Source organism: Tamandua tetradactyla, chromosome 4, assembly GCF_023851605.1.
Source record: "Tamandua tetradactyla isolate mTamTet1 chromosome 4, mTamTet1.pri, whole genome shotgun sequence".
Taxonomy (NCBI): Eukaryota; Metazoa; Chordata; class Mammalia; order Pilosa; family Myrmecophagidae; genus Tamandua; species Tamandua tetradactyla.
In genome coordinates this window covers 61796870-61824346 of record NC_135330.1, presented here as the reverse complement: position 1 = coordinate 61824346, position 27477 = coordinate 61796870, and the positions used below count along the sequence as shown (strand labels likewise).

The window sequence follows — 27477 nt, the reverse complement described above, 5'->3', positions numbered from 1 at the left end:
TGCCTCCAGTCGCGAAGCAATGTGGACCTACAACAGAGCTGGAGGAAGACGCGGAGGGGTGGAGTTTTCCTGCGGATCGGGAGTCTGCAGCAGCCAGACAGAAGTAGCTGTTCTGCGCTTGCGCCGAATTTTCCGCATGCTCGGTAGCTGAGGTAGTTTCTCCCGGGGTCCCAGAAAGACCTACTGATTAGCCTGTTGCCCGATACCACGCCCCACCGCCCCACCGCCCTTTTTTTGTCCCTTTAGTGTCTGTCGTCTGGTTTTGTTCGAAGTTTGTCACTGTAGGTAAGTTTCTACTCCTGCTAGCAGAGCAACGGCCTTCGATTTATCTGGGTAGTTTATGGGCCCCTTAAGTCCAACCTTTTGCTCAGGTATGAGGAGGTATAATCAATTTATAAATAATATATCTATGAATCACAGTCACTCTTCAGATATTCTAATTTAGGACCTAGAATCTCGAGTGTCAGCATTTTAATTGTTTATCTGTACTTCTATTTTCGTTCTATTCATTGTAGGAATAACAAGGCAAACCTAGACATTTGGTTGGTTAGTGCTCCTGATTATAGACAGGTTTGACCCTAAAATTTAATTTCTTAAAGTAGCTAACGTTTACCTACTGTCTGTCTTACTGGTTTTCACTCATTGTTAAAAAAAAAAATCCGATGTGTGTGGTATATTCTAAGACAATAACTGATTTTCATGTGTTCTTTTACTAAGTGTGGTGACCATGGTGAGATTGTTAAAAGAAATGGGAGAGAAATTATTTTTTGTTCCATCGACTGAGGTAACTACGAGCAAAGTCAGATTTATTGCGGCAGGATCTAGCACCTTTGGCAAATATATTTATTTTTAGAAAGAACTTAGATTGGTTTCCAAGCTTTGCCTACGGTGTCTTCAAGTCTTCTCCGTTTGGGAAGTATGCGCTGTAACTCTGTCTTTGATGTGTGAGGACATGGCCTAGGATAAGAAATGTCCCAAGGTTTCTTTTATGGAAAAACTTCAGGAGACCTCTGGCATGTTTTGAAGATAATATCCCTGAAATAAATTTTCAGTTATATCAAATTTTGTCATTTTGTTAGATAGTTAAACCCAGATAATGAGGTTTTTGTTCAAATTTTTAAAGTTGTTAGTATGTTCTTAGTCTCTTGTATGACATTCAAAAAGAGTACTTGAGGGAAGTTACCCTTCCTTTCAGGCCAAAGTTGCACTCCTGATCAATGGTGTGTTACTTAGATCCTCTATTTTTAGCTATTTATTTTTATTATAACACTAATAGACTCATATGTTAAATTATTTTTAAAATGCAAAAGGAAATATGACTAAATTAAAAAAAATTTTTCTCCTCTTCTTTAATCCTACTCCCCACAGTCATTAATAATTGTTTCTTCGCTCTTCCAGATATTTTCAATCCATGTGCAAGTATCTCTATTTACCCTCCCCACCACCCCTAAATATAAATACATAGGGTTGCTTTTTCCATTTAATTTACTTTGGAGAGCTTTCTAGATCAGCGTATATAAATCTGCATCCTTCTTTTTAATACCTGGGTAATAGTCATTTGTGAATGTACCATCCATTATTTAATCAGTCCCCTATTAATGCACACTTAAGTTGTTTTCGCTCTTCTGCTATTTCTTGTGTGACAGACATTGTCATACATATATACATGGTTATAGATCTGTAGATACATTTAGTAGTTCTTGGAAATATACCTGATTTAAAAGACATGTACTTTTTTTTTTGATAAGTGCATTTTTTGTTATTAGATTCCACATTGGCAGTAAGTATAGAAAATTGCTATTAGTATTGTTATCTTCATTTTACAGAGCGAAACACACAGATTTTAGGTAGTTTTCCCAAAGTCACTTGGCTAATGGATGCCAGAGCCAGAATTTGAGCACAGACACTTGGTTCCTATACCCATGCTCTTAATCACTGGGTTGTTTTTGAGTAAACTTTCAGGAAGACAAGTGCACAAAAGCTAAGTGTTTTAGGACCCAGAAGGTGTAAAAGTAATTGAGACTCAAGTACACTGGGTGTAATTTGAACTGTTACAAGGAAGTTATCAGCTTGCCTGCAGCTAATTTGGCCTTGCTCTGTATCCACTACATCAAAGAGTAATTCTCAAATAGGGTCCAAGAGGGGAACAATTAAATAGCAAGCTAATAAGAAGCCTCTTTTTACATATTTGAAAGTATGATTAGCCACATTTTGTTTTATACTGAGAACAAAATTGCATTCATTTGCTTCAAATATATATAAGAAAAATATAAGGGCTAGGAAATAGTAATATTTATCAATAATTCAGTTTTGGCCAGAGCAATACTTTAAAGATATTGGAGGAAATATTTTCTTATTTGCCAAATAAAAGTGATTTGAAGAATCATTGTGCTTTTTTACATCAAACCTCATTTTCTTACATTCTTATTTCTTATAATACTGATGCTAGCTTTAAGTGGTGGTTCATAAACACTGTAAACATTTTGCGATGAAGATAGAAGAAAGAAAAAGGATGAAAGTTCTTCTTTGAAAGAAAATGCTGTGGACTTGGCAAGCATAAGGGGGATCAGTTTAGTCATATTTGAGGCCTGTCAGGCTCAAATGATTACTTAACTGGTTCAAAAGTAAATGATATCTGTAAAAAAGCTGTAACACCATATAGTGAGGGAAAAATGATCTGCCTTTCACAAGTGGAGCTTTATATAACATGGGGACTGACTGAATATAATACCTATTAAAATACCCTTAGTGATTTAGACATCTGGATAGTACAAATTAGTTGCCTGAAGACTACTTTTCCAGTGCAGAATAAATCAATTATATGACTGGTCATGGATTTAAGAAAGTAGAGGAAGGCCAACAAAGTAGTTGTTAAATTCTCTCTCCTGTTTTCGCTATTTGGGATACTCCTGAATTAGTAATAATCGTAACTAATTCAGTTTAGTTATTCAAAGTGTAACATCTAGTATACCAAGAAAATTAACCTAGCCTGATTATAAGTATAATAAAAATGAACAAAATTCAAGTATATAGAAACCTATTATAGTTTCATCTCTATTCCCGACACATGGTGGTCTGTGTGATATTTATTATCCTACATCAATTCCTTCTGAAGATTTTCAAATACTTTGCTTGTTTACTAGCTCAATTATGTTTATAATCCTTGAAATTGGGTAGAAGAAAAAAGATGTAAAGAGGTTAAGAGGTGCATAAAATTAAGCATTCAGTCAGAAATTGGTGGTAGAATAATGCCTTACTGAATTGAGGTTTATACTGTTGTCTCATAATCTATATATTTTTCCTTGTTGCATTAAAATAACATTGGCTTGATTTGATTTAGAGGTGGAAGAGTTTTGCTAGGAGTTGGGGCAGTGATGCAATTGGGGTAGGAAATGGCTTTTAAACTAACCCACTGTTTGGCCAGTTTCAGGTAAACGGGCTCTTTTCAGCAGATGAACTTTCGAAGAAGGGTGTCTGCAATGGACCATGTGTAGACAGTTAAGCAGCTGATGGAATAAGCTTCTTTTTTTCTGTTACTCATACCAAATAATTTCAGTGTCTTATATTCAAGGATCTTCTAGACCCCTTCTGCTAGCTCTAAACTGCTTTTGAACCCCTCTAGGAAATTTTAAATTTTCATATTTGTGGTCTTCAACTCATTTTGGTTCCTTTTCATAATTTCCATCTCTCTGTTGATATTCTCTGACTTCATTTATTATTTTTGTGTCTTCCTTTGGTTCTTTATCCAAAGAACCTGAACTGCTTGAGCATATTGAATACCATTTTTAAAAAGTCTTTGTCTGGTATTTCCTAGGTTTGGTCCTCCTCATTGATGGTTTCTAATGCTTTAATTTTCTTCTTTGCCTGGGCCACAGCAATACTTCCTATGTCTTTGTGTGTTTTGTAATCTTTTGCTGAAATCTGGACAGTTTGATATTTTAAAGTGTTAGTGCTGGAATTTAGACTCTGAGGCATCTATTCCTTTACCTTGTAAGTAGCTGGTGTTCTGACAACGCTTGAATGCCAGGAGCTAACAAAAAAAAAGGACAAAAAGGAAACAGCTCTTCCAGTCTTTGCAGATTTCCTTCAGGGTTTATCCATACAGTGAGCTTGGAGAATAGCTCCAGGCTAAACCACAGAGTTTCTCTGCATTGGTTTTGTCTTGGGCACACATGTTTGGCCTTAGGAATTCCCTGTTTACCTGGTTCTAAATTGCCCCTCCTCCCTAGGAGATAATTCTGTCATGGTTCAGGGCACTGCACTGTATGTCCTGTAGCTAGCAATCCCTTGCCTCAGGCAGCACACTCTGAATGCTCACTCTCAGTGTTCTGTAGAAAAATTCCATGAGCAGCCTTCTTCAGGCAGAGCAAGTTCTGGGAAGGTGAGTTCTCAGGCCACCACCAGACATATTGAGTTAGAAATATGTGCTCCCAGGAAGTCTACAAGAGTTGCTCTGCTTCCTTCGAATCTAAGACCAGAGATCCATACTGGGAGGACAGGCTGGCTCCATGCCAAGCAATAATGTGTAGGAAAAAGGTCAACCAAGGCAACAATAGATCCTAATGCTTTGAAATGACTTTTTTCTTGATTTGGTGCTTGCCCTGTCACTGTAGTCCCTTAACTAATTTTCCATAGCTTTGAGAGAGATGTTTCTGCCAGTTCTTATGGGTTGTTCAAAGCTTTGTAGGTGGGACAGAGCCCTGAAGCATCTCACTTTGCCATTTTAATTGGAGTGGGACTACCTAGTTGATTGTTTTGTTCAGTCTCTAAAAGAACATTCACTTGATTTTCAGAAAAAAATATAAATACATGCAATCGCTCTCCTTTTTAATTACTCCTCACATGCACATATGTCCCTTATGCTATTGCTAACTCTTGGCATTTAACATTTTTGTGTTATAGACATTAGATTACATTATTCCCCCCCAATTCCCCAGAGTATTAGCTCCTCAAGGGTAGATGTTTTATCTTGTTTTTTTTTTTTTTTTTTGTATGGTGTATGGCAAGGTTCACATTTCATTCTTTTTCCATGTGAGTATCTCCTTATTGCAGCACCATTGCTGAATGTTTTGTTTGTTTGGTTTTTGTTTGCTTGCTTGCTTGTTTGTTTGTTTGGAAAGTGTATGAGCCAGGAATCAAATCCAGGTCTCCTGGCATGGCAGGCGAGAATTCTTCCACTGAACTATCCTTGCATACCCCTATATCTTGTATTTTTATCCTCTAGAGTACCTTTCACAGCCTTTATACATTACACACTTCACACACAGAACATTTTCACATAATCAGCATCCTGAGGAGGTTTCTCCCATGCTACAAAATGTCCCATCTGCAACAAGAAAGTACAGTAGAGGATTTACTGAGAAAGCTTACGCTGAAAATGTAGGTTTTCCTAAGCCTCCTTTAAGAACTTAATTAATTGGGGCATTCCCAAGAAAGCAGTCAATAATGTGTGTTGAATTTAGCTCAAGTAAATAAAACCAGTAGTTGGCTTTGAAAATAACAAAACGTTTTCCTCAACTTCTTTTAGGGCTCGTCATGGCTTCCAGTCACACTGTGTTGATGCGGTTAGTTGCCTCAGCATACTCTATTGCTCAAAAGGCAGGAATGATAGTCAGACGTGTTATTGCTGAAGGAGACCTGGGTATTGTGGAGAAGGTACGAAAGTCAGATCTCATCTCATGCCAAGTTTATTCATGTTCTTTGAGCTTTAACTAAAGGATTACTATCTGCATAGACTAACAGTTAATGTGATAACTCTCTTAAGGTGACTGCAAGACCCTTAGTTCAAGTAGGCTCCGTTTATGCTTTGAAAATGAACAGATTTCCTGCATCTAAGACCCAATGACTGAGCCTTCTGATCATTGTGCAACTCCAGGGCACTGTAACTGAGCTTTGGGCAAAGCCATGTAACCCTTTGTGAATTTAACATGCTTAGTAAAAGTGGCACTGAAATGAGAATCTTCTCTTTTCAAAGCTTTGAGGTTTTTTTTCCTCTTGGTAAAGAAACCCAAAATAAAGTTTTTCCTTCCAGTATGATAATTAAAAACTTAGGTGGATTATCATAAATATACTTTATAGTGATAGCTAATTAAAATAAATACTACTATGCATGTATTTTAGTTTAAAAAATAATTTCTTCCCCAAGATTTGACTTTTTTTTTTTTTTTTTTAATTTTATGCGCAGGCACTGGGAATCGAACCCAAGTCTCTGGCATGGCAGGCAGGAACTCTGCCACTGAGCCACCATTGCCCACCCATGATTTGGCCTTTTTGCTTCACATTACAAACTTTAAATGTATCTTTGTGTATATTGACTAATCCTAAATCTTTTCATAATCTTTAAGGAAGATTGCATCTGTTCAAATGAGAAAATTTAGGATATAATTAGTTATTAACATTTTCATGATTTGAAATAGAGAACACAGAATCTTTTAATTTATAAAGAACTGAATTTTCACATAGTGAAGTCACTCCTTTATGATAAGTCAGACATTTAACTATGGCTATTGCCATAAAAAAAAAGAAGTGACAGCCTGATACATGAGTAGAAAGCAACTTAGAAGTAAGTTCACTTGAGCCAATTACAGGGCATTCAACTTAACTGCTTTTAAAACTTAAAAATAAAAATCTTTAGAACAATTCTTGTGAAATAAATCTCATTTCCTTTTTTGATAAACTTATGGGCCTGATAGTACAAGAAGGAGAAATAAGGGTGTCTTGGTTTCAGCTAAACATGTGTCATAGTCTTTCATTTTCTATTAAAAAAAAAAGCTTCAAGCCATTCATAATCATATGGACGATATCTCCCAATCCCCATCTTGACCTACTAGTAGGTGTATTTATAATTAAATGAATAGCATTACCCAAAAATGTTAATTCATGATTCATTTTCAACCTGAATAAAGGATCATAGTGGCAGGTCACAGGACTCTGCTCCTGACCTGTCCTATTCTGTTTAATCATTAATTTACATATATTTTTAAAAATTTATCAAATGCATCGTCTAAAAACTTTTGTGAAAGAGTGTCATATAGAAAGCATGCTTATCAGATTTGTCTATAAAACGATGCTGGGAGTACTTCTTAATGCATTGGATGACAGAATAAGTATTCAAAATAATGGCGACCTATGAGAAAAGTGGGCCAAATCAATAAGATATTTTAACAAGAATAATTATTAAGTTCTGTGTTCATGTTGAAGTAATGTGGGATAAATATGATTCAAGTTCATGTGAGGAAGGTTTAAGTTGACCATTTGCATGCTCAATGTTAAATCAACATTCTTATACAGCTGCTTTTAGAAGGTTGCTAATCATATTGTCTTTTCTTTATTATAAAGATTTTCCTTTTATAAAAGTTGTGAAATAGAGAAAAATAGCAAGAAATCACCCATCATGCTACCATTGCCAACATTTTGGATTATTTCCTTCCCCATTTTTTTCTTAGCAAGACTTACTTGTTTCGTATGATTTTAAATGTTGTGATTATATTAGATATACAATTTTATATCCTATAGCTAAGGGTTAGTAAAAATACAGTGTGCAAGTTTAAAAAAAAAGTAGTAAGATTCTTACTGTCCTCTTTGCTGTATATAAAGGCACATCCAATCCTTTATATCCACCTGTTGATACTTTGTTTTAAAAGGGACAGAGTAATATCAGTTTTGTCACACAAGAAATCCAGATTGTTGAGGTCTGGCACCAACTACCCAGGCATCAATAAATTGCAATATGTCACAATTCTCTGAAAGCAAACTAACAAGTGAAATTGTGGCTATTGATACCAAAACTTTTATTGTCTTTCACTAATGTGACTAGTCTGATGTCCCTACCTGACATAGGGATCGAATGAGGGTACCAGAGGGGAGCTTTATATGAAACATTACTCAGTTTATTTCCAAATTTTTTAGATTTAAAAAGTAAAAACAGAAATTCTTTCTATATACAAGTGACCCATCATAAGGACCACTTGAATTGTTGAGATTAGTGAATAACAGTTACAGAAGGATCTATATGAATAACATGGTTTCAGTAACTAATTGTACAGTATTCAACAATGGTTGCCTTTAGAGATTTTGAATTTTCTATCACATAATCTGTTCAAACAAAAAGATAATATCTAAACATCTAATAAGAGATTTCTGAAATGGGAAAGAAAATACTCTATCTACCTTAAAAACTCCTTTCCAATTCAACTTCCCCAAGTTGAATTCTTGATATTCTCACAAGCAGTGTGGACAACCAAAGCTATAGGCTGAGCCCCCAGTCTTGGGGTTTGTTCATATGAAACTTAACCCCACAAAGGAGAGGTCAAGTCTACTTAAAATTTAGGCCTAAGAACCCCCAAGAGAGCCTCTTTTGTTGCTCAGATGTGGCCTCTCTCTCCAGCCAACATGACGAGCAGTCTCACCACCCTCCCCCTCTCTGCGTGGGACATGACTCCCAGGGGTGTGGACCTTCCTGGCAATGTGGGACAGAGATCCTGGAATGAGCTGAGACTCAGCATCAAGGAACCGAGAAAAACCCTAGAATGAGCTGAGAATTAACAGCAAGGGATTGAGAGAACCTTCTTGACCAAAGGGGGAAGAGTGAAATGAGACTAAGTGTCAATGGCTGAGAGATTCCAAACAGAGTCGAGAGGTTTTCTTGGAGGTTATTCTTACGCATTAAGTAGATATCACCTTGTTGTTCTAGATGTAGTGGAGAGGCTGGAGGGAACTGCCTGAAAATGTAGAGCTGTGTTCCAGTAGCCATGTTTCTTGATGATGATTGAACAATGATGTAGGTTTCACAATGAGACTCTGTGAATGTGAAAACCTTGTGTCTGATGCTCCTTTTATCTACTATATCAACAGAAGAGTAGAACATATGGAGTAAAAATAAATAATAGGGGGAACAAATGTTAAAATAAATTTAGTTTGAAATGCTAGTGGTAAATGAAAGCGAGGGGTAAGGGGTATGGTATGTATAATCTTTTTTTTTTCTCTGTTATCGTTTTATTTCTTTTCCTGTTGTCTTTTTATTTCTTTATCTAAATCGATGCAAATGTTCTAAGAAATGATGACTATGCAACTGTGTGATGATATTAAGAATTACTGATTGTATATGTAGAATGGAATGATATCTTAATGTTTTGTTAGTTGCTAATTTTTTTATTAATAAAAAAAGATGTAAAAAAAAAACAAAACTCCTTTCCAAACTTTGACTGCTATCCATCCCAGGAAGAAAAAAAAAACTAGCTAAGACTCTGCTTGAATCATTTGGTATTACATTCCCTGAAACTAAACACTGACACTAATTTAAATAATATAGATGCTCATGCATTAGTAATCAGACTGAGGACAAAATTTCCATTCTTTGTTGCAGACCTGTGCAGCAGACCTGCAGACTAAAGCTGACCGATTGGTACAAATGAGCATTTGTTCTTCACTGGCACGGAAATTCCCCAATCTAACAATTATAGGGGAAGAGGTAAGAGTTATCAGGGCGATAATATATATATATATATATATATTTTTTTTTTTTGCATGGGCAGGTACCGGGAATCAGACCTGGGTCTCCAGCATGGCAGACTAGAATTCTGCAACTGAGCCACCATGTCACTTTTAATCCCTCATTACCTTATAGATTTCTACCTGACACTTTAATAATTCTTAAGCTACTATTATGATTTCAAGCGTATGCACTAATGTTTCAACACAGCAGTAATTGCTTTATTCCTCAGATTTGCAAGAAATACCTGATTTAAAAATATTTTACTCCATTCTCAATTACTGCCCATAGAAGATAAGGTTGCTGTAATAGCTGTAATATTCAGCGTAAAAACTATTAAATGTTTAAAACTTTGGAATAAAATGGGTTTGTTGTTGATGTTTTAATTAAGGTATACTTACATACTTTTCCAAAGATTATAACACTTTAAGCATGAAGGATTAACATTTCATATAATTGAGAGGGTGAGTTATGTGATGCCAGAGCTACTTGCATAAATAAGTTTATAATAAATACATAAAAGTTCTTTTTCTAATTTTAAGCCCTATTAAGGACAATGAAGTTTGGATACTTTGTAGTCAACTTTGATAAACCATTTATGGTTCTTTTTATGATTTTATTAGGTTTGTTTTAAAAGCCTTTCTGAACCCAAATGGTAAATGGATAATGACTAGTAAAAACTGATCCTGAATTTTGTCAGCTACCGAGGTAAAATGTACTCTGTGTTTAGTTTCATCATCCATCAGTGTTATCTCTGATTTAGGATCTACCTTCTGAAGAAGTGGATCAAGAGCTGATTGAAGATGGCCAGTGGGAGGAAATACTGAGGCAACCATGCCCATCACAGTACAGTGCTATTAGAGAGGAAGATGTACGGTTCATTTTTATATTGAACTCTCTTTTTTTTTTTTTAATTTTGTACCAAATAAACATTTTTTGCTTTAGTCTTACACATAAGTTAAAATTCTAAAATATTAATTACCATCTATTTATATTTAACTCTTTTAATCTTTTTTTTTTTGCCATGGTAAAGGAATTAAATTTGCCCATAATGTTGAAAAGTTAATAATTATAATAAAGGGACAAGCCAGGAATTTGTAATCTTTCAGAGCCATCATAGAAGTATCAGGCAACCCTGTGGAATGTCTGATCTGTTCATTTAGAGTTTATTGTTTCATCCCTTTTATTTCCTATGCACTCTGAAATTATCATTTAAAATATTTTTGGGAAGAAAATCTATTTTTTTACTTAATAGATTTAGTAATAAAACATTTAATTGGTAATTGAGGCTAGAAGGAGATGAAGCATGTTGCTGCATATTTTCAGGAGGTCATAAAAATCACCTGTTTAGTTTTTTGTTTTGTGCATGGACAGGCACCGGGAATTGAACCCAGGTCTCCAGCATGGCAAGCAAGAACTCTGCCACTGAGCCACTGTGGTCCACCCCCCTGTTTACTTTTCATAGTGGCTTAAGTTAAATCCATGACTCCAAATAACTATCTTAGTTCCTTAGTTTTGATTCGCTTAGCACACATTCATTGAACACTGACCATGAATAAGACACTTTGCTATGTGGAATGGAGGTTAGAAAGAAAAGAATACATGGTGTCTCCTCACAATGTCATGGTCATGCATTGTGATTCTAGTGGTTGATGGCCACATGTCCTGAATCATGTTGAAATATCTGAGAAGAAAGTATTTCTTTGTTTAATCTACTGTGATTTTTGAATGATTTATTTTTCTCTTACAAATATAAACTATGCTTTTAAGATAACTGGACTATCACTATTAAAAAGAGAAAAAAAAATCAGCATTTATATGTATAAAAGTGAATGGTGGGACAGTACATTTTTTGGCTCAGTGGCAAAATTCTTGCCTGTCATGCCAGAGATTCCTACTTAGGAAAAAGTAGAAAGCTCCGGTTCCATTTCCGGAGCCTGCCCATGCCAGAAGGAAAAGAAAAAAATAAGTTAACAGTGTTCACACAAAATTTTTTTAGCTGCTCTGTAAACTTTCCCCGTCCCTAGAGCTCACTGCATTGATATTGTACTTCGTGCTTAAGGGACAATAAACCTTTATTAGTTAAGCATTTTGTATTTAAAAATTCTTAAAAATCATAGTTTTCTGTAATAAACAAACTTTTACTTTAATTACAAAACAATAAGCTTTTTCTTCCTCTCCCTCCCTCCTCCCCCTCTCCTTCTTCCTCTCCGTCCTCCTCCTCCTTCTTTAGCTTGTGGTTTGGGTTGATCCTCTGGATGGAACCAAGGAATACACTGAAGGTTGGTATCTCTTGTATTTGTATTTGACAGCAGTAGACTTGCTGCTTAGTTATAAACATTTGATAGTTCATATGTTATGCAAAAAGCCAGAATCATTTATTATGTCTCTTCCCTAAAGCTGCTATTTGTACTCATCCTAGCTAATCGTTATTATACATAAGAGATTGTCAGGATAGGGAGAAAATTCATCTTCCAATATCCCTGCTACAGACACTCTACCAATCCTATACTCCTCCTGTTCCCCAGATGAGAATCACATATTAAACCAGTATTACAAAGGGCACTTTATTGAGCCTTCAATTTTATTAGGATAAAACAAAAAAAAAGAACATAAAACCACAGCTATACTGCCCTTGTTCTGCCACTAACAAGCCATGCCTATCTCACCCCTCTACCCTCTGCAAAAACACTTCTCCCCTCATCTATGAACCACTTTCTTGCTTTACAACCTCACCTTTAAAAATGACTTTCATTAACATTGTATATTTCTCTTCTTTGAAGTTACCAAAGATGAGGAAAAAGTAGAAAGCAAATTAAAATAAAGCAACACAATGGTAAAAAGGACTAAACTTAGATCCAGAGTTTTAGATTTAGGAGCATAGCATAAACATAGAACTTTATGTTTGAAATGAAGCCCTAACTAATTTTCTTATATGAGTTATTGGCTTCATGACTTATAAAAAAGAAAATGTCTCATAATTAACAGGGGAAAAGTCTTTATACCCAAAAGTCTTTATAATCCTTTGAGAAAAAGAGATACTGCATGTGGCTTTAATGTGCATAAAAGCCTCTAGACAGCTTGTTTAAAATGCAAGTCTTGACCCTAGCCTCAGAGACTTTGATTCACTAACTCTGGGAAGGAACCTGAGAATCTGTATTATAAAAATTATACCAGTTGATTCTAGTGCTGTTTGTTAGTTCATGGACCCCTCTTTGAGATATCTTGCTTTAGAGGCTTGAAATAGAAGTCTAGAGACTAGAGAGTTATCCAGGAATAAAGAAGGTAGGAGTGCAGAGTGTATTGGAAGGTGGTAGAGGGGAAACAGAGGAATCTAATGACGACAACTGCAGAGTTAGACTGGTTAATTGGTTTACAAATTGTATTAATGAGATTATAGCTCAACTAAGTGGCCCTAGGCCCTACTTCTGTCTTTGGCCAGCTCCCTTATAATTTGTCTATTTAAGAAGAATTTATCATAGATTATTGAAAATCCCTTACCTTTACTGCAAAAAATGGAACAATTGATGTACTGATGACAAGTTATAGCATGAGCGAGTTCTATAAGTAGACATTCATTTCTTCTTTATAGGTCTTCTTGACAATGTTACAGTTCTTATTGGAATTGCTTATGAAGGAAAAGCAATAGCAGGTGTTATTAACCAGCCATATTACAACTACCAGGTATTACTATAAGTACTACAAAAACATTTTATTAGATAAGTTAATATAAGGATTTGTGATTTCTTATGTTATCTGAGTGTTTCTAGTCTGGTTGCACATATAATCATTTGGGGAGCTCACAAATTACAGATTCCCAGGTCATACCCCAGACCTATTGAATCAGAACATCGGAGAAGAGTGGGTACCAGGATTGTTTGGTCTGTATATATCACATAGATTTTTATATATTCCTTATAGTTCATATACTCGAGTTTAGGGACAAATGATATGGCTCTTGAATAGATTGGTCATCAAGACACCTGTTTTATAGGTGGTTCTTGAAGCACATTAAAGAAATGAACCATTCTAACTAAAGTAAAGATGTTAATCATATTGTTTTCTAATTTATACTGCCTACGGCCTAAACTATAGGCTGTGTTGATAACTGAACTGAATATGCTCTTCTACTCTTTACTCTTCTTCTGATCTGCATTAACATTCTATTATCCTCCAAATAAATTGTCACTGGTGTGATTCCAAAGCAGAAATATACCACTAAATCATATTAAATTTTAAAAGAAATTGTTGACATAAAATACTTAAGATATTTACATTGGTGTGACCTTGATAGGACTTTGGGGAAACCAACTAACCAGAGTGGGGACTGTTACTTCTGTATATCCAATTTGAGTTACGAACAGGAAAGATCTCTGCTTCTAAGAGAAATTTGTTTTTTCCTACGATTTCTGTGATTATAATTTTTTATTTATAATTACATGCTTTGTAGGATTATTTACCAAAATACTTATGCATTATTGGGAAAGTCTCATATTGAATTGTTTTACTGCCCATTAATTCTTTTAGTATTCTTTAGTGTTTATAAACTAAAGAAGTTGAGGGTTAGTGTATAAACCTTAAAATAATTTAGTACTATTGCAGCCAATACTGTTGCTGTATACTATTATACAAGGGACATTGAACTCATAAATCACATTTTAATGCATATTTCATCAAAAAAGATCTAAGTGCTTAGGAATTATAAATAATTTTCATCACTTCTTTCTGAGATTAGAAAATTATATTCATTCTCCACAGAACAATGAAAAGCAGAAGTTAAGGGAACACAGGAATGAAGCCAAGGTGAGAAAAAATATAGCTAGGGTTTTGGCTGTAGTATAAAGGTAGAAAAGTGGTAGGCAACTTATGGTACCCAAAGCAGGCATTGCCCATCCCATGAACCAATGCATTTTTTTCTCCTGTTTTCCTTCTCCCCTTTCTTACCCCTCCTTTTGCCACCTTTCCTTTCTGTATACTTTTTCTTTTCTCTTCTCCTACTCCTTCTTGCTTATGCCTTAAATTTTGTTTAAACAAGTAGAAATGTTGCTCAGCTCTGTTGGTGGTATTCAGTGTTGAAGGCTGAAGTTAAAATTTATCAAGAGCATAGTGTGTGCTGTCAGATTGAAGAGATTCACATGCATTACTCTTTTAAGGCTCACCACAATCCTATCTGAGTATCACTACCCCATTTTGAAGATGAGAAACCTGGGGCAAATAACTTACCCAAGGTCATCCAGCAAGTAAATGACAGAGCTGGAATTCAACCCCAGGTGTAAGCGTCTTGCTCATTTCTCTGTATTGCCTCTTTTGAGCCGTGTAAAAGACTTCTAATCTTACTATTGCTTCTAGCAGATATTGAAGCTGGTAGGCACTGAAAAAAAAATCTGCATGGCAAGTCTACCTTTTTAAATGAGCTAGCTTCTTAACCATATGAATCTGAATTACTTTACCAATATGATGAGAATGTTAGCCTTTATTACCCAAGAGAGTTGGTGTCTCCTCTTTGAAGGAAAGTGACAGTGATGAGAGGAACTAAGGGATCAAGGGCACGGAGGAAGGCTGACTGGTTCCAACATGAGATTGTATTCACCAGATTCCCTGGTCCCATCTTTTCTGCCTGTATATTCCATTTACATATGACTCTTAGGGATCAGAATACTCATATCCACCTTTGTTATGCTTTCCAGAATAACTGGTTTATTAATAACCTACTAATAAATAGGTTTCTTGGAAGCATGGAATTCATCTTTGGATCAAGCTTAAGACCAGAATTCCTAGAGTCTCCACAGAGCCCAGTGTCCTTTTCAGATTCGAAAGCCTCTCCTGTAGTATAGAATCAAGAGGGAGCAGGGGAAGCTAACCCACGTATTGAGCACTTAGTGATTGTTCTTTGCTGCCTTTGTTGTCACCTTTGCAGAAAGTTGTGTCAGCAACCTTCAGCTATCATCCTTTGGAGATGACCTTACCTGTAAAGTGCTGCCTCACCCAAGGTCACACCCCTTCAAAGCAGTCCATTTCCAATGATTGATTGATGTGGAGTTAAAATGGCCTGGTATTTCAGCAACATTTAGGACAAGCCTGATAGGCCATTTTAGCTCCAGAAGTGCTCATAGCAGGAGCTGATGTTAGGTCTGCATCACAGTTGAACTTCTCCCTCAGCTCACTCCTACTTCCTTCCGCTCCTTTTCACAGGTGTTGATCCCAAACATACTCCTTAATAAACATCTTTCATGTCTCAGAGTCTGCTTCCCAGGAAACCCAACCTACAACATAACCATATTTCACTATATCAGTACCTAATGAACTACTATAGGACAAACAAGGTGATGTGCTTGAAAGCAACTTTTAATGAAGTTTTATTGAAATATATTTACACACCATACAGACAATATGAAGTATACTATCAGTGACTCATGATCCCCCCCCCCCCCCATTATAGACCTGTGGTTTTGGTATGATACATCTTTTACTTTGAAACCATTTTGACAGGTAAACTGAGGCAATATCATTTAACGATGAATAGTATCGGCTTTGAACACAGATAACCCTAGGTTTGGTTATGATATTCCTAGTGTCCTTGGTCAGGTTGCTTAATGTTTAAAAACCTCATTTTTGTTATCTGTAAAACAAGGATAATACTACCTTTCTTCACTGGGTTGTTTTGAGATTCAATGAGATAATAAATTTAAAGCTCTTAGTCTGGTGTCTGGTAAGTGCTAAGTATTTAGTAAAATATGTGTCACCTATGTTACTCCATGATATTTTTTATGACTGTTAATTGTTTTTTGCACCCAGTTTACTTACCATGAAATATGGGTTATGTTTTTCTGTATGAAGTGTATAATTATAACAGTGTGGTTGAAAATTCCTAGAGCTCTTCACAGGAAAATACATTTTCTATGGTTGTGCTATCATTGACATTTTGCCCCATAATTGTTAGTAAAATTTTAACTCTGACTGCATTATCCTTGGCTACTCTTCATTCTGTCTGTATAACAGCGAAATATGTTAATACCACTACCTTTCCCATAGTAACATGATCCTTAATGTTCCTTGGATAATGAAAAGTAGCAATCAATATATGGTGTTTCATTTCCTGGGGACTTCAGTACCTTCTGAAAACAGTTGTGTCCAAACACAACAATATAATCTTTGAGTAATTCAGAAAGCAGTAGTACTCAGTATATGGTATTTCCTTTCCTGAAGACTCCAGAAATAACCCAAAGTTCCCTTCAGTCTTTGAAACCTATTAACCAAAATAACAATAAAAATAATCATTGATTTTCTCAGGAAAAGTTCTTTGTCAATGATGTTGTTATTTTATTTTAAATATTACCATGTTTTTAATTTTAAAAAACTCATGATGCTAATATAACTAAATATTCCACTTTGGCTGACTTTTTTCTCCAAATGATGATAAGCTTTGTTGTTGTTTGATTCATTTGCATAGGCAGGACCAGATGCTGTGTTGGGGAGGACAATCTGGGGAGTTTTAGGTTTAGGTGCCTTTGGGTTTCAGCTGAAAGAAGTCCCCACTGGAAAACACATTATCACAACGACCCGTTCTCATAGCAGCAAGCTGGTTAATGACTGTGTAACTGCTATGAACCCTGATGATGTACTGCGAGTAGGAGGAGCAGGAAATAAGGTAAGAAAAAGGTCTGTTGTCCGCTGAATCGTTGGTGAAAATACAGAGTTTTTTAAAATGTGAAATGAGAGTTAAAGGAAAATGTTCAAAAATTATAATTTGTCCTTAAAAGTAAAAGCACATTTCAGCAACATTTAAAAACACAATTTTAAGGTTCAAATCTTTTTTTATCTAACAGAGTTCAGTGTTAATATAAGTAATTAGGATAAGGCTCTGTATTTCTTGCCAGCCTTATTTTCCCAAGAAACCTCCTTGGTTAATTCTTAGACCTCTCTTCTACAATCTCAACATATGAGCCTGTCTGCCCGTTTCTGGCTGTTTCCCTGATTCTTTCATCCAGGCTTTCATCCTCCTGAAAAAATTGTGAAATGGGACACAATTTGATCTACATCCCTAGCCCTGATCTCTTCTCATCTCCTAGATCATCATGCTCTGCATATCATGATGATGACACTCCTCTGGTATCTCAAATTCATTCTGTCCTTTTTTCAACCTGTCCTCAAATGTGTTCCTCTTTCTATTTCCTGCTTAGTGACTGGCACTACCATTTTAATTGCTCCAGTCAGTCTTCCCAAACTCCTTTCTTCCTTCACATCCTACCAGTCTGGTCCTACTTAGTCTCCTCTTGTCAATCTCTACTGTCACTACCCTAGTTGAAACCTATCTTTCTCACCCAGATTATTACGGTAGCCTCCAAAGTAAGGATATTGTCCAATCCCAGTTTTCACAAAGCCACTACAGTAATTAAAAGTGAAAAACTTACCATATGTCACTCCCCTATCCCAAAATCTTGTTGACTCCCCATCACCTACAGTTTAAAATTTAAGCCTGTTAGCATGGCCTTCAACCTGTTCCCTTCTTACCTCCTTAACCTTATTTACTGCCATCCTTCAACACATGCTTAAGCTAATTCTTAATGTAGTTCTTAATACATGTGCAGTTTCACAGTTGTGTATCTGGCACGGGGATGCCAAATGATAAATATTTTTTTAACTGAATGGAATTAGTTTCTTCTTACCTACCCTTTGAAAGCAATACTCAGATATTTTTGGATTCTCTAAGGGCATTTGCTGATAAACCACAAGGAGAAAAATGAGAGTTTAAAAGCAAATATCAGTATCTTGAAAAAAATATCCAAAGCATTTCAAAGTAAAAATATATTCCTGGTATTCATTGAAAAATAATAGGTACGACTTCTCGTTGCCCTGTACTTTTTGAGCATAAAAACCCCATTATCTCTTGTTTCCTTTTGCTAAAGCTGTCAGAATGTAGTATACCAGAAATGGGTTAGCTTTTACAGTGGGGATTTATTAACTTGCAAATTTGTAGTTCTAAGTCCCTGAAAATGTTCCAGTTAAGGCATCAATAAGATGATAACTCCTCTGAAGACAGGCTACTGGCATTTCGGGTTCCTCTGTCAGCTGGTAAGGCACATGGCTGGCATCTACTGGTCCTTGTCTTCTGGATTCCATTGCTTCCAGCTTTCCATGTGTCCTTGCTTGCCCCTCCAGGCTTTCTCTTTTTGCTCTCTTTGGATGTTTCTCTCTGAGCTCTCTGGGCCTTTTCTGTCTTTTATTCTCACATAGGACTCCAGTAAAGGATATAGATCTACCTTGAATGGACTGGATCACATCTCAGTTGAAACAACCTAATAAAAAAGCCCCACCCACAATAGGCCTGCCCCAACAGGAACAGATTAAAAGAACCTGGCCTTGGACAGTGCAAGGGTAGTTCAGTGGTAGAATTCTTGCCTACCATGCCGGAGACCTGGGTTTGATGTCTGGACCATGCACCTCCCTAAAGGAAAAAAAAAAGAGAGAACATGGCCTTTTCTGGAATACAGAACAGCTTCAAACAGCATACCTCTTATTCCCAAAAGTCACTATTCTTTTTAGGAAAACATTCCCTATTCTGCCCAACCCCCACCTTTTCTCTTGCTAAAAGACCTTTTGGGCAGTTTGTAACTTTTTTACGTAAGACCCCTTCAAGAATATAATGAAGCCTACAGATTCTCTCCTCTCAAAAAATATACCTAGCTTGGGCAGGCCATGGTGGTTCAGCAGGCAGAGTTCTTAGTGCCTGCCCATATTAAAAAAAAAAATATATATATATATATATATATATATATTTATTTATTTATATATATATTAAAATTTTTAAATATTATTAAAAGAAAGACACTTTTTTCTAAAGAATTACAGTGTATGATGTATGGATTTGGGAATGACAAGAACCCTTACACTGAGTCAGTAGATATTCTTGAAGACCTTATCGTAGAGTTTATCACTGAAATGGCTCACAAGGCAATGTCAATTAGAAGACAAGGTCAAGTGCAAGTTGAAGATAGCTTCTTGCTTCGAAAGGACCCAAGGAAGTTTGCTAGGGTTAAAGGCTTAGTATGATTGAAGAATTGAAATGAGCCAGAAAACCATCTGATGAAGCAAACTATGAATCTTGATACTTTTTGTACTTTATGAAGCTTTCTTATCTTCTGGAACAACTATGTAAAGTAACTGCATATTTTCTATAGTAAAGGCCTGTTATCTAACCATGAAAATGAAAGTTGGAGAGACACAGTTTTCAGCCTTAATTTTCATGTCTTCAATTTTAGAGTATTTGAGCCTTTAATTGCCTGCCTTTGTATTTTCATGCTTGAATTGCTTATTGGGTTTTAATGACCATATGTAAGTAAAAGTACTTTGCAGTTCATGTAATTCCTTCTAAGCTTCTAAGAATAAATGCTTTCAATATCATGAATGTCATTTCCTAAAAAGCTAATGGCAGGCTAAGCGTTCAGAGGAGTGTTTTATTAACATATCTGTTAGTACTTACTTGTTCATTGTAGAAATGTATGCTTGACCAAAACCATATGTGGCCATGGAAACTATTTGCAGTTCGGGAGATACAGATTGTGTGTGTATTTAGCTATATTGTATTAAATTATTGCATTTAGCTTAAAATATATTGAAATTGCACTTAAATGGATGACAGTGTTCCTGTCTGTGAAACGGAATGTTTTGTGTGCTGCTTACTCATATTATCTATAAGTTAGTACTTAGGAAAGTTCTACTTTTTTAACCTATTGATGCAGGGACTAAATAAAGTATGAAAATTTTTTTTTAAAAAGCTGGCAGTAAGGTTTAAAGGTGCTCATAAATAGTACCAAAAGGAATAATTGGCTACTTTGTGTCCACTGAGGTTTTTCTTATTCTCTCAGGCTGTTCTCTTCATGTGAATAGTTGAAGTCTAAATTTAGAGGAAGAAAATTTATAATAGAACAGCAAAAAAATCAGCAGACAATGAAAAGTTTGATAGGAAGTTAATATTTAGGATCATGCAATTCTGTTGATGACTAAGCATTACAAGATGAATACATAGGAGTATGTATGAGTATTACAGGGATTGTTAAGATGACTTTTTAAAAAAATTTTTTATTTTCTTTTTAAAATACCAAAAAAATACCAAACAAATGCAAACATTCTTATTTTCATGTTTCCATTCTACATATGTAATTAAGATGACTTTTATATTTTTGATCATGGAAATAACAGTAGATGAGATTCTGAAGACTTGATAGTACTTTTTCACTAGTGAACATAGCACATCTTTTAGGACTTATTACAATTTATAAATTATAGTGGTTGATATTTTTATATATATTGGTCAATATTATAGAAGTTTACGAAGCTTAATTTTTTATAATAAATATATAATGCTTTTACTATGGTAAATAAAAAGAGCATGAATAAAAAGAAAACTTCATTTTATCTGACTTGGAAAATAACAACTTTTCAGATTTTTTCCATGTAGATTATTTAATCAATTTTTTTCTCTCAGATCACTACATTATTCTATTATCTATATATTAGTTCATAACCCTAAATCATTTAAACTCACTAAATGTTTTAAGCTAACATAAGTTCACAGTTTTTCTTATTTCTTCCTGAGTCATTTCGTGATCAAGGGATGATTATTATTTTAACATCACAGATAATTCAGCTGATTGAGGGCAAAGCCTCTGCTTATGTATTTGCAAGTCCTGGATGTAAGAAGTGGGATACATGTGCTCCTGAAGTTATTTTACATGCTGTGGGAGGTTAGTCAATTTTAATTTGGGGAATTACAGTTTTATATTATGCTAAATAACAATATATATTATATTATAATAATTGCTAGATTTACCTAGATTTTTGTCCTATAAAAGCTAAAAGGAGACTTGAGATTATCTAGTCCAACCCCCAGTATTGTTGATTACATTCACAATGTAGTGCTACCATCATCACCATCATCCCAAATCATATTTCTTTAAAGTTCCTCTTTTGGACTTCAATCTACCTACTATGAATTTACCCTTTATTAATTATGGTTACAATCTTTTTCATTTGTATTTTCCTGAAAATTAAAATATGCATCATCATTATCATAATCTCACTTTCAATCTTTTAATCCAAGATTGACTATCTCAGGACTGTAAAGTCCATGGAGTAAGAATTCTTTTAAAGTCTGACTGGACATATATTACAAATGTATATATAAACTAAGATGGATTTCAGTGTCAAATAGAGATTAGTTCACATTTACTCTTAGTAAGCAGTGTTTTCCTAAAATTCTGTCAGATAAAAAGTTTTAACAGGACACTTTATTTTTAGTCTGTCATTTCTCAAATTATTTTATCAATACTAAATATAGTGATACAGCTAATAATCATATTGATAATATATTGATATATTAAATTACATGTTAAGGAAGTTAAATTCTTACAGTTATATTTTATGATCATTCTTTTTTATTTTTTATTAAATTTTTATTAATAAAACCAAGCAAAATACAATATGAACATTCTTTTTCCTTTTATCACATAGTTGTATATTCATCATCATGATCATTTCTTAGAACATTTGCATCAATTCAGGAAAAGAAATAAAAAGATAACAGAAAAAAATTCATACATACCATACCCGTTACCCCTCCCTTTCATTGATCACTAGCTTTTCGATCTACTAAATTTATCTGCACCTTTGTTCCCCCTATTATTTATTTATTTTTAATCCATATGTTTTACTCATCTGTCCATACCATAGATAAAAGAAGCATCAGACACAAGGTTTTCACAGTCACACAGTCAGCATTTCAAAAGCTATATCATTATATAATCATCTTCAAGAAATGTGGCTACTGGAACCCAGTCTACATTTTCAGGCAGTTCCCTCCAGCCTCTCTGTTACACCTTAACTAAAAACATGATATCTATTTAATGTATACGAATAACCTCCAGGATAACCTCTCGATTCTGTTTGGAATCTCTCAGCCATTGACACTTTATTTTGTCTCATTTCTCTCTTCCCCCTTTTGGTCGAGAAGGTTTTCTCAATCCCTTGGTACTGAGTCCCAGCTCATTCTAGGATTTTTGTCCCACATTGCTAGGAAGGTTTACACTCCTGGGAGTCAGGTCCCACATAGAGAGGGGGAGGGCAGTGAGTTTGCTTGTGTTGGCTGAGAGAGGCAGGCCACATCTGAGCAACAAAAGAGGCTCTCTTTGGGGTGACTCTTAGACTAACTTTAAGTAGGCTTAGTCTATCCTTTGTGGGGTTCAGTTTCATAGGAACAAACCCCAAGATTGGGGGCTCAGCCTATTGCTTTGGTTTTCCCCACTGCTCCCCCAGTCTCACCACTCCCCCAAGGGGAATTTGCAAATACTTTTTTATTCACTGTTCAAATCCTTCTGGGATTTATTGAGGCATCACTCTGGACAAACCTAAAAAATCTCATGCCCTACTCAAGGTTCCACATACTTATGGTGTTCAATTAAGCTGTCCACATAAGTTCTATCAGGAAATGTACTAATCAAAATATAAATTTTGTACCAAATAAACAATTTTTGTTTTAGTCTCACACATAAGTTAGTTTTAAAATATTAATTATCATCTATTTTCAACACCCTGCAGTATTGACATTCCTTTGTTCTTCCTCATGCAAAAACATTTTTAAATTTGTACATTTAGTCACTATCATTATACGCTCTAGGCATTCCTAGATTATACCATTTATGATCATTCTTTACTTAAGTTCTTAGCAAATAATTGTCAATATTAAGTGGTAGAATGAAGAAAGCACTTTTGAAAATGGTAATAGCGGTGACAGAGTATAACCAATAGGAAAAATAGTCAACTCAGGAAAAAAGAGCAAACAAATTTCATTGTTTGAGTCTAGTATGTAATTAACTCTACTGATTGAGTTCTTATTAAAATTGGATTGATACCAAGAAATCTAAATTCAAAATGGTGAATGAAATTAACTTTAACAGAAAAAAATAATCTTTTATCCTTCACTTAGTTTAAACATTGCTTTATAGTTTTAAATTTAAAGTTTAAAGTAGATTATAGTCTTAATCTTTATGGTCATTCATTTCTTCCTTATTTTGTTCAGAATTAACTGGGTGCTATTGGACAGGGAAACAGCATCTACTTAAAAATAACTGGAAACATAATGATCCAGGCAGGCATTAACATTGAATTAATGTTTTTTTCTCTGGGCAAGGTAACTGATATCCGTGGATATTGGGTTTTTTTGATACCAAGAAATCTAAATTGAAAATGCTAAATGAAATTAACTTTAACAAGGAGAAAAAAAATAATCTTTTATCCTTCACTTAGTTTAAACATTGCTTTATAGTTTTAAAATTTAAAGTTTAAATTTAAAATTTACAGCAGATTAAAGTCTTAATCTTTATGGTCATTCATTTCTTCCTTATTTTATCCAGAATTAATTGGATACTATTGGAAAGAAAAGCAAAATCCACTTAAAAATAACTAGAAACATAATAATCCAACCAGGCATTAACACCGTATTGATTTTTTTTTTTCTATAGGCAAGTTAACTGATATCCATGGAAATGCCCTTCGGTATAACAAGGAAGTGAAGCATATGAATTCTGCAGGAGTCCTGGCAACACTGAGAAATTATGACTACTATGCAAGCCGAGTTCCAGAATCTGTTAAGAATGCACTTGTTCCTTAAAGGAGAGTCTTATTTACTTAGGAAAAGGACTTGATTCTCAGAATAATACATACAGTGATTAATAGGGTAGAATTAGAGCTTCATGTTTACTTTATTCATTGGTGATCGACAATTCAATTTAGTTACTTAGGAGTAGAAAATAGAATTAAAGAGTTTGTCTTGACTAATTAATCAACCAGACCAACTTTGAAATTTGGAGAATTTATAGTCAATATATTTTTTCCTCCTGTTATTCAGAGAAATGAAAGATATGGTTCCAAATGATTACCTAAGTCAGTTGTTTAATCAACATTCCTATCAAGTAAACTATTTTTCTTTAGGATACAGAACAATAAGTTGTTACAGGAATCTTAGTATAGCATAATAATTTTTAAAGATTTCCTACTTCAGTTATATATACACTAAAATACAATTGTGTATGTTGATGAAACAGATTTCTGAAAAATTTCTTTATAATAAATTATTTAACTTTAGCTCTTTCTGTTTATTCACAGACTTTACTTAAATATTTTAAAAATTATAAATTCTCTACTGAGAGATTAGTATATTCTTAAGGTGTCATTGTAATCCTGTGGAAAGTTAGGTAATAGCCTTTACTCTTCCGATAGGTGATTATAAGTTGTTAAATCAATATTATCCTGATATTCTACCTAAATTTTTATTTTTTAGATCTAGCCATTGTTTCAATGAAATTTTTCTGTTCCTGAATTAAACATGTGATTTAAGGTAATGGTTCCCAAACCCAACTGTAGTCAGCATCACCTAGAAAGTTTTTAAAATATACAGATTCATAGTCTCCATCAAGTGCTTTTCAGTTTATATTTTTTGAAAGGCTACTCAGGGGATTTTGATCATCTGTTTAAAACTCACTGGATATATAGTACCATCTTAAAGGGGCAACATAATCTAGCAGAAGGAGGTTTCTATGACTTTAACGCGTTCAACCACTTCCTCTTAAAACTCTTTTCTTAGCTGTCCTTATTTTCTTCTTACCTCTTCTAGCCACTCTGAGTCCCTTTCTTCATTTCTTTTTCTCTTCCTTCCCTCCAGTCTCAATACTTGTTAGGATGCTGTTCTAGGTTCTCTCTACATTCTTACTGTGGATGACCTAATCCACACTTATGGCTTCATATAGGACTTTCATGTTCATAATTCCAAAGTCTGTATCTATCTTATAACTGTCAAACTGTATATCCGTACACCCAAATCCTACTTAGATTTTTTACAGGTATCGGTTAATTATTATGCCTAAAATTACTCTTCATTCATGTCCACTCTTTAAAATAAATTATTTTTAAACAAACCCCAAGGTGATCTTGGTAATCAGCAAGGTTTGGAAATTACTGCCTTAATCTTTTATTTCTCTCAAATAACAGAAATATGTATGTATCAATAGTAGATTAGACCTAATTGAAAAAAAAAATCTAAGTGCAACATGAGAATAACTTTGAAAGTATTTTTATGGACTCCTATATAAAAGTTATCCAAGCCAAATATTAGGAGTCTATATCTTCTTCCATTCCCATTGCCTCTACATTAATTTACACCCCAATAACCCTTTGTTTCCTCCTTAAATTACTCTAGTCTTCTGAATTAATCTTGCTGCCTGCACTCTAACTCCTTTCCAATACTCCCAGTCTTTAGGGGTATTTGGGCTATGCTCATTCTAATTTTTTTCATGTCGGAAGTGGCTGTTGAATAATATGGGATGGGGGATGGAACTAGTTGATGTTCTTGGAGATGCTGGCCCCTCTGGGTTTTAGGGTTTACCTGGTCCAAGAACCCATCTAGAGATTGTAGGTTCTGGAATGTAAGTTTTTTTTTTTTTTATTGTGAAATATAACGTATATACAAAAAAGGAATGAATTTCCACAAACATTTTAACAAGTAGTTATAGAGCAGATTTTAAAGTTTGCTATGCATTACAGTTCCACCATTTTTTGTTTTTTCTTCTAGCTGCTCCAAGACACTGGAGACCAACAGAAATATCAATATAATGTTTCAGCAGTCATATTCATTTGTTAAATCCTATCTTCTCTGTTATACTCCTCCTTCTCTTTAAATAACATATATGCATAAAAACAGTAAATTTCAAAGTAAAATAGCAACAATTAGTTGTAGAACAGGTTTCAGAGTTTGGTATGGTTTACAATTCCACAGTTTTAGGTTTTTATTTCTAGCTGCTCTAAAGTACTGGAGGTTAAAAGAAATATCAGTATAATGATTCAGCACCCATACTCATTTGTTAAGCCTGACTTTCTCTGTATAACTCAACCATCACCTTTGATATTTCTCCCACTCTTTTGGTTGCTTGTTCTATGCCCATTCTAACTTTTTCATGTTGGAAGAGGCTGTCCATAATATGGAATAGGGGGATGGAGCCAGTTGATGTTCTGGAGGGAATGGCCCCTCTGCATTTCAGGACTTATCTGGTCCAGGGACCCATCTGGAGGTTGTAGGTTTGGAGAGTTAATTACTGCATGGAACCTTTGTAGAATCTTATATAATGCCCTAGATATTCTGTAGGATTGGCAGGAATGGTTTTGGGTTGGGGTTTGGCCCATTATGATACATAACAATGTCTAACTGAAGCATATATAACACTGACCTCCAGTGTATCCTCTCAACTCTATTTGAACACTCTCAGCCACTGATATCTTATTTCTTACACTTCTTTTCCCCCTTTTGGTTAGGATGGCATTGTTGATCCTATGGTGCCAGGGCCAGGCTCATCACTAGGGGTCATCTCCCATGGTGCCAGGGAGACTTTTATCCCTGGATGTCATGTCCCATGTAGTGGGGAATTTCACTTGCAGAATTAGGCTTAGAAAGAGAAAGGCCACATTTGAGCAACAAAAGAGGTCCTCTGGATGTGGCTCTTAGGCATACCTATAGGTACGGTAAGCTTCTCTGCCACATACATAAGGTTCACAAGAGTAAGCCTCAAGATCAAAGGCTTGGCCTATTGATTTGGGTGTCCTTGATGTTTAGCACAGTATTGGGTACTAGTAATGAAGTTTATTACTTCTAATATTTTTCTCTCATTCCTCAAAGGACTTTGCCAATACTTTTTGATTATCTGCTTAATATACTCTGCGATGTATCCAGATATTATATTAAACTATATAGGATTACAGGCTCTCATTCTTATTCTGGAGCCCCTATGTTTGGATTGTTTAAACAGGTTGAGTTAGATTATCTGCTGTAGGGAACCTAGGTTCTGGATATAATAAAACCTTCTTCCTTTGGTCTCAAAGGGTAAGTGAGGTTCTAAATTATAGTCACGTAAAAAAAAAAGAAAAACAAAACAAAACAAAAAACA

The 27477-nt window shown here is 34.9% G+C and overlaps 1 protein-coding gene and 1 long non-coding RNA gene across 6 annotated transcripts; one reads left to right on the top strand and one right to left on the bottom strand.

Annotated features, from left to right (window-relative positions):
• LOC143680916 (3'(2'),5'-bisphosphate nucleotidase 1) lies at window positions 1-27477 on the top strand. Of its 4 annotated transcripts, XM_077157511.1 has the most exons (10): window positions 9-285; window positions 5528-5655; window positions 9365-9469; window positions 10254-10361; window positions 11724-11772; window positions 13083-13174; window positions 14249-14293; window positions 16941-17138; window positions 21129-21234; window positions 24007-27477. In XM_077157511.1, the coding sequence occupies exons 2-10, from the start codon at window positions 5536-5538 to the stop codon at window positions 24153-24155; spliced, it is 972 nt and encodes a 323-aa protein (XP_077013626.1). In that variant the 5' UTR covers window positions 9-285; window positions 5528-5535; the 3' UTR covers window positions 24156-27477. The 4 variants fall into 4 exon arrangements, with proteins under 4 accessions (XP_077013630.1, XP_077013628.1, XP_077013626.1 ...); XM_077157513.1 differs by lacking the exon at window positions 5528-5655 and having other exon boundaries at window positions 3-285; XM_077157512.1 differs by lacking the exon at window positions 14249-14293 and having other exon boundaries at window positions 16-285.
• LOC143680917 (uncharacterized) lies at window positions 15463-25259 on the bottom strand. Of its 2 annotated transcripts, none has more exons than XR_013174246.1 (3): window positions 25149-25259; window positions 18894-18935; window positions 15463-15753 (listed from the first exon to the last, which is right to left on the bottom strand). It is a non-coding gene; the product is annotated as an uncharacterized LOC143680917 (long non-coding RNA). The 2 variants fall into 2 exon arrangements; XR_013174247.1 differs by lacking the exon at window positions 15463-15753 and adding an exon at window positions 18432-18760.

Coding starts and splice junctions, on each gene's coding strand:
- LOC143680916 (XM_077157511.1), top strand. CDS start 5,536: ATGGCTTCCAGTCACACTGTGTTGATGCGGTTAGTTGCCTCAGCATAC. Junction 11,773..13,082: donor AACCAAGGAATACACTGAAG/GTTGGTATCTCT, acceptor TCTTCTTTATAG/GTCTTCTTGACAATGTTACA. Junction 21,235..24,006: donor TATTTTACATGCTGTGGGAG/GTTAGTCAATTT, acceptor TTTTTTCTATAG/GCAAGTTAACTGATATCCAT.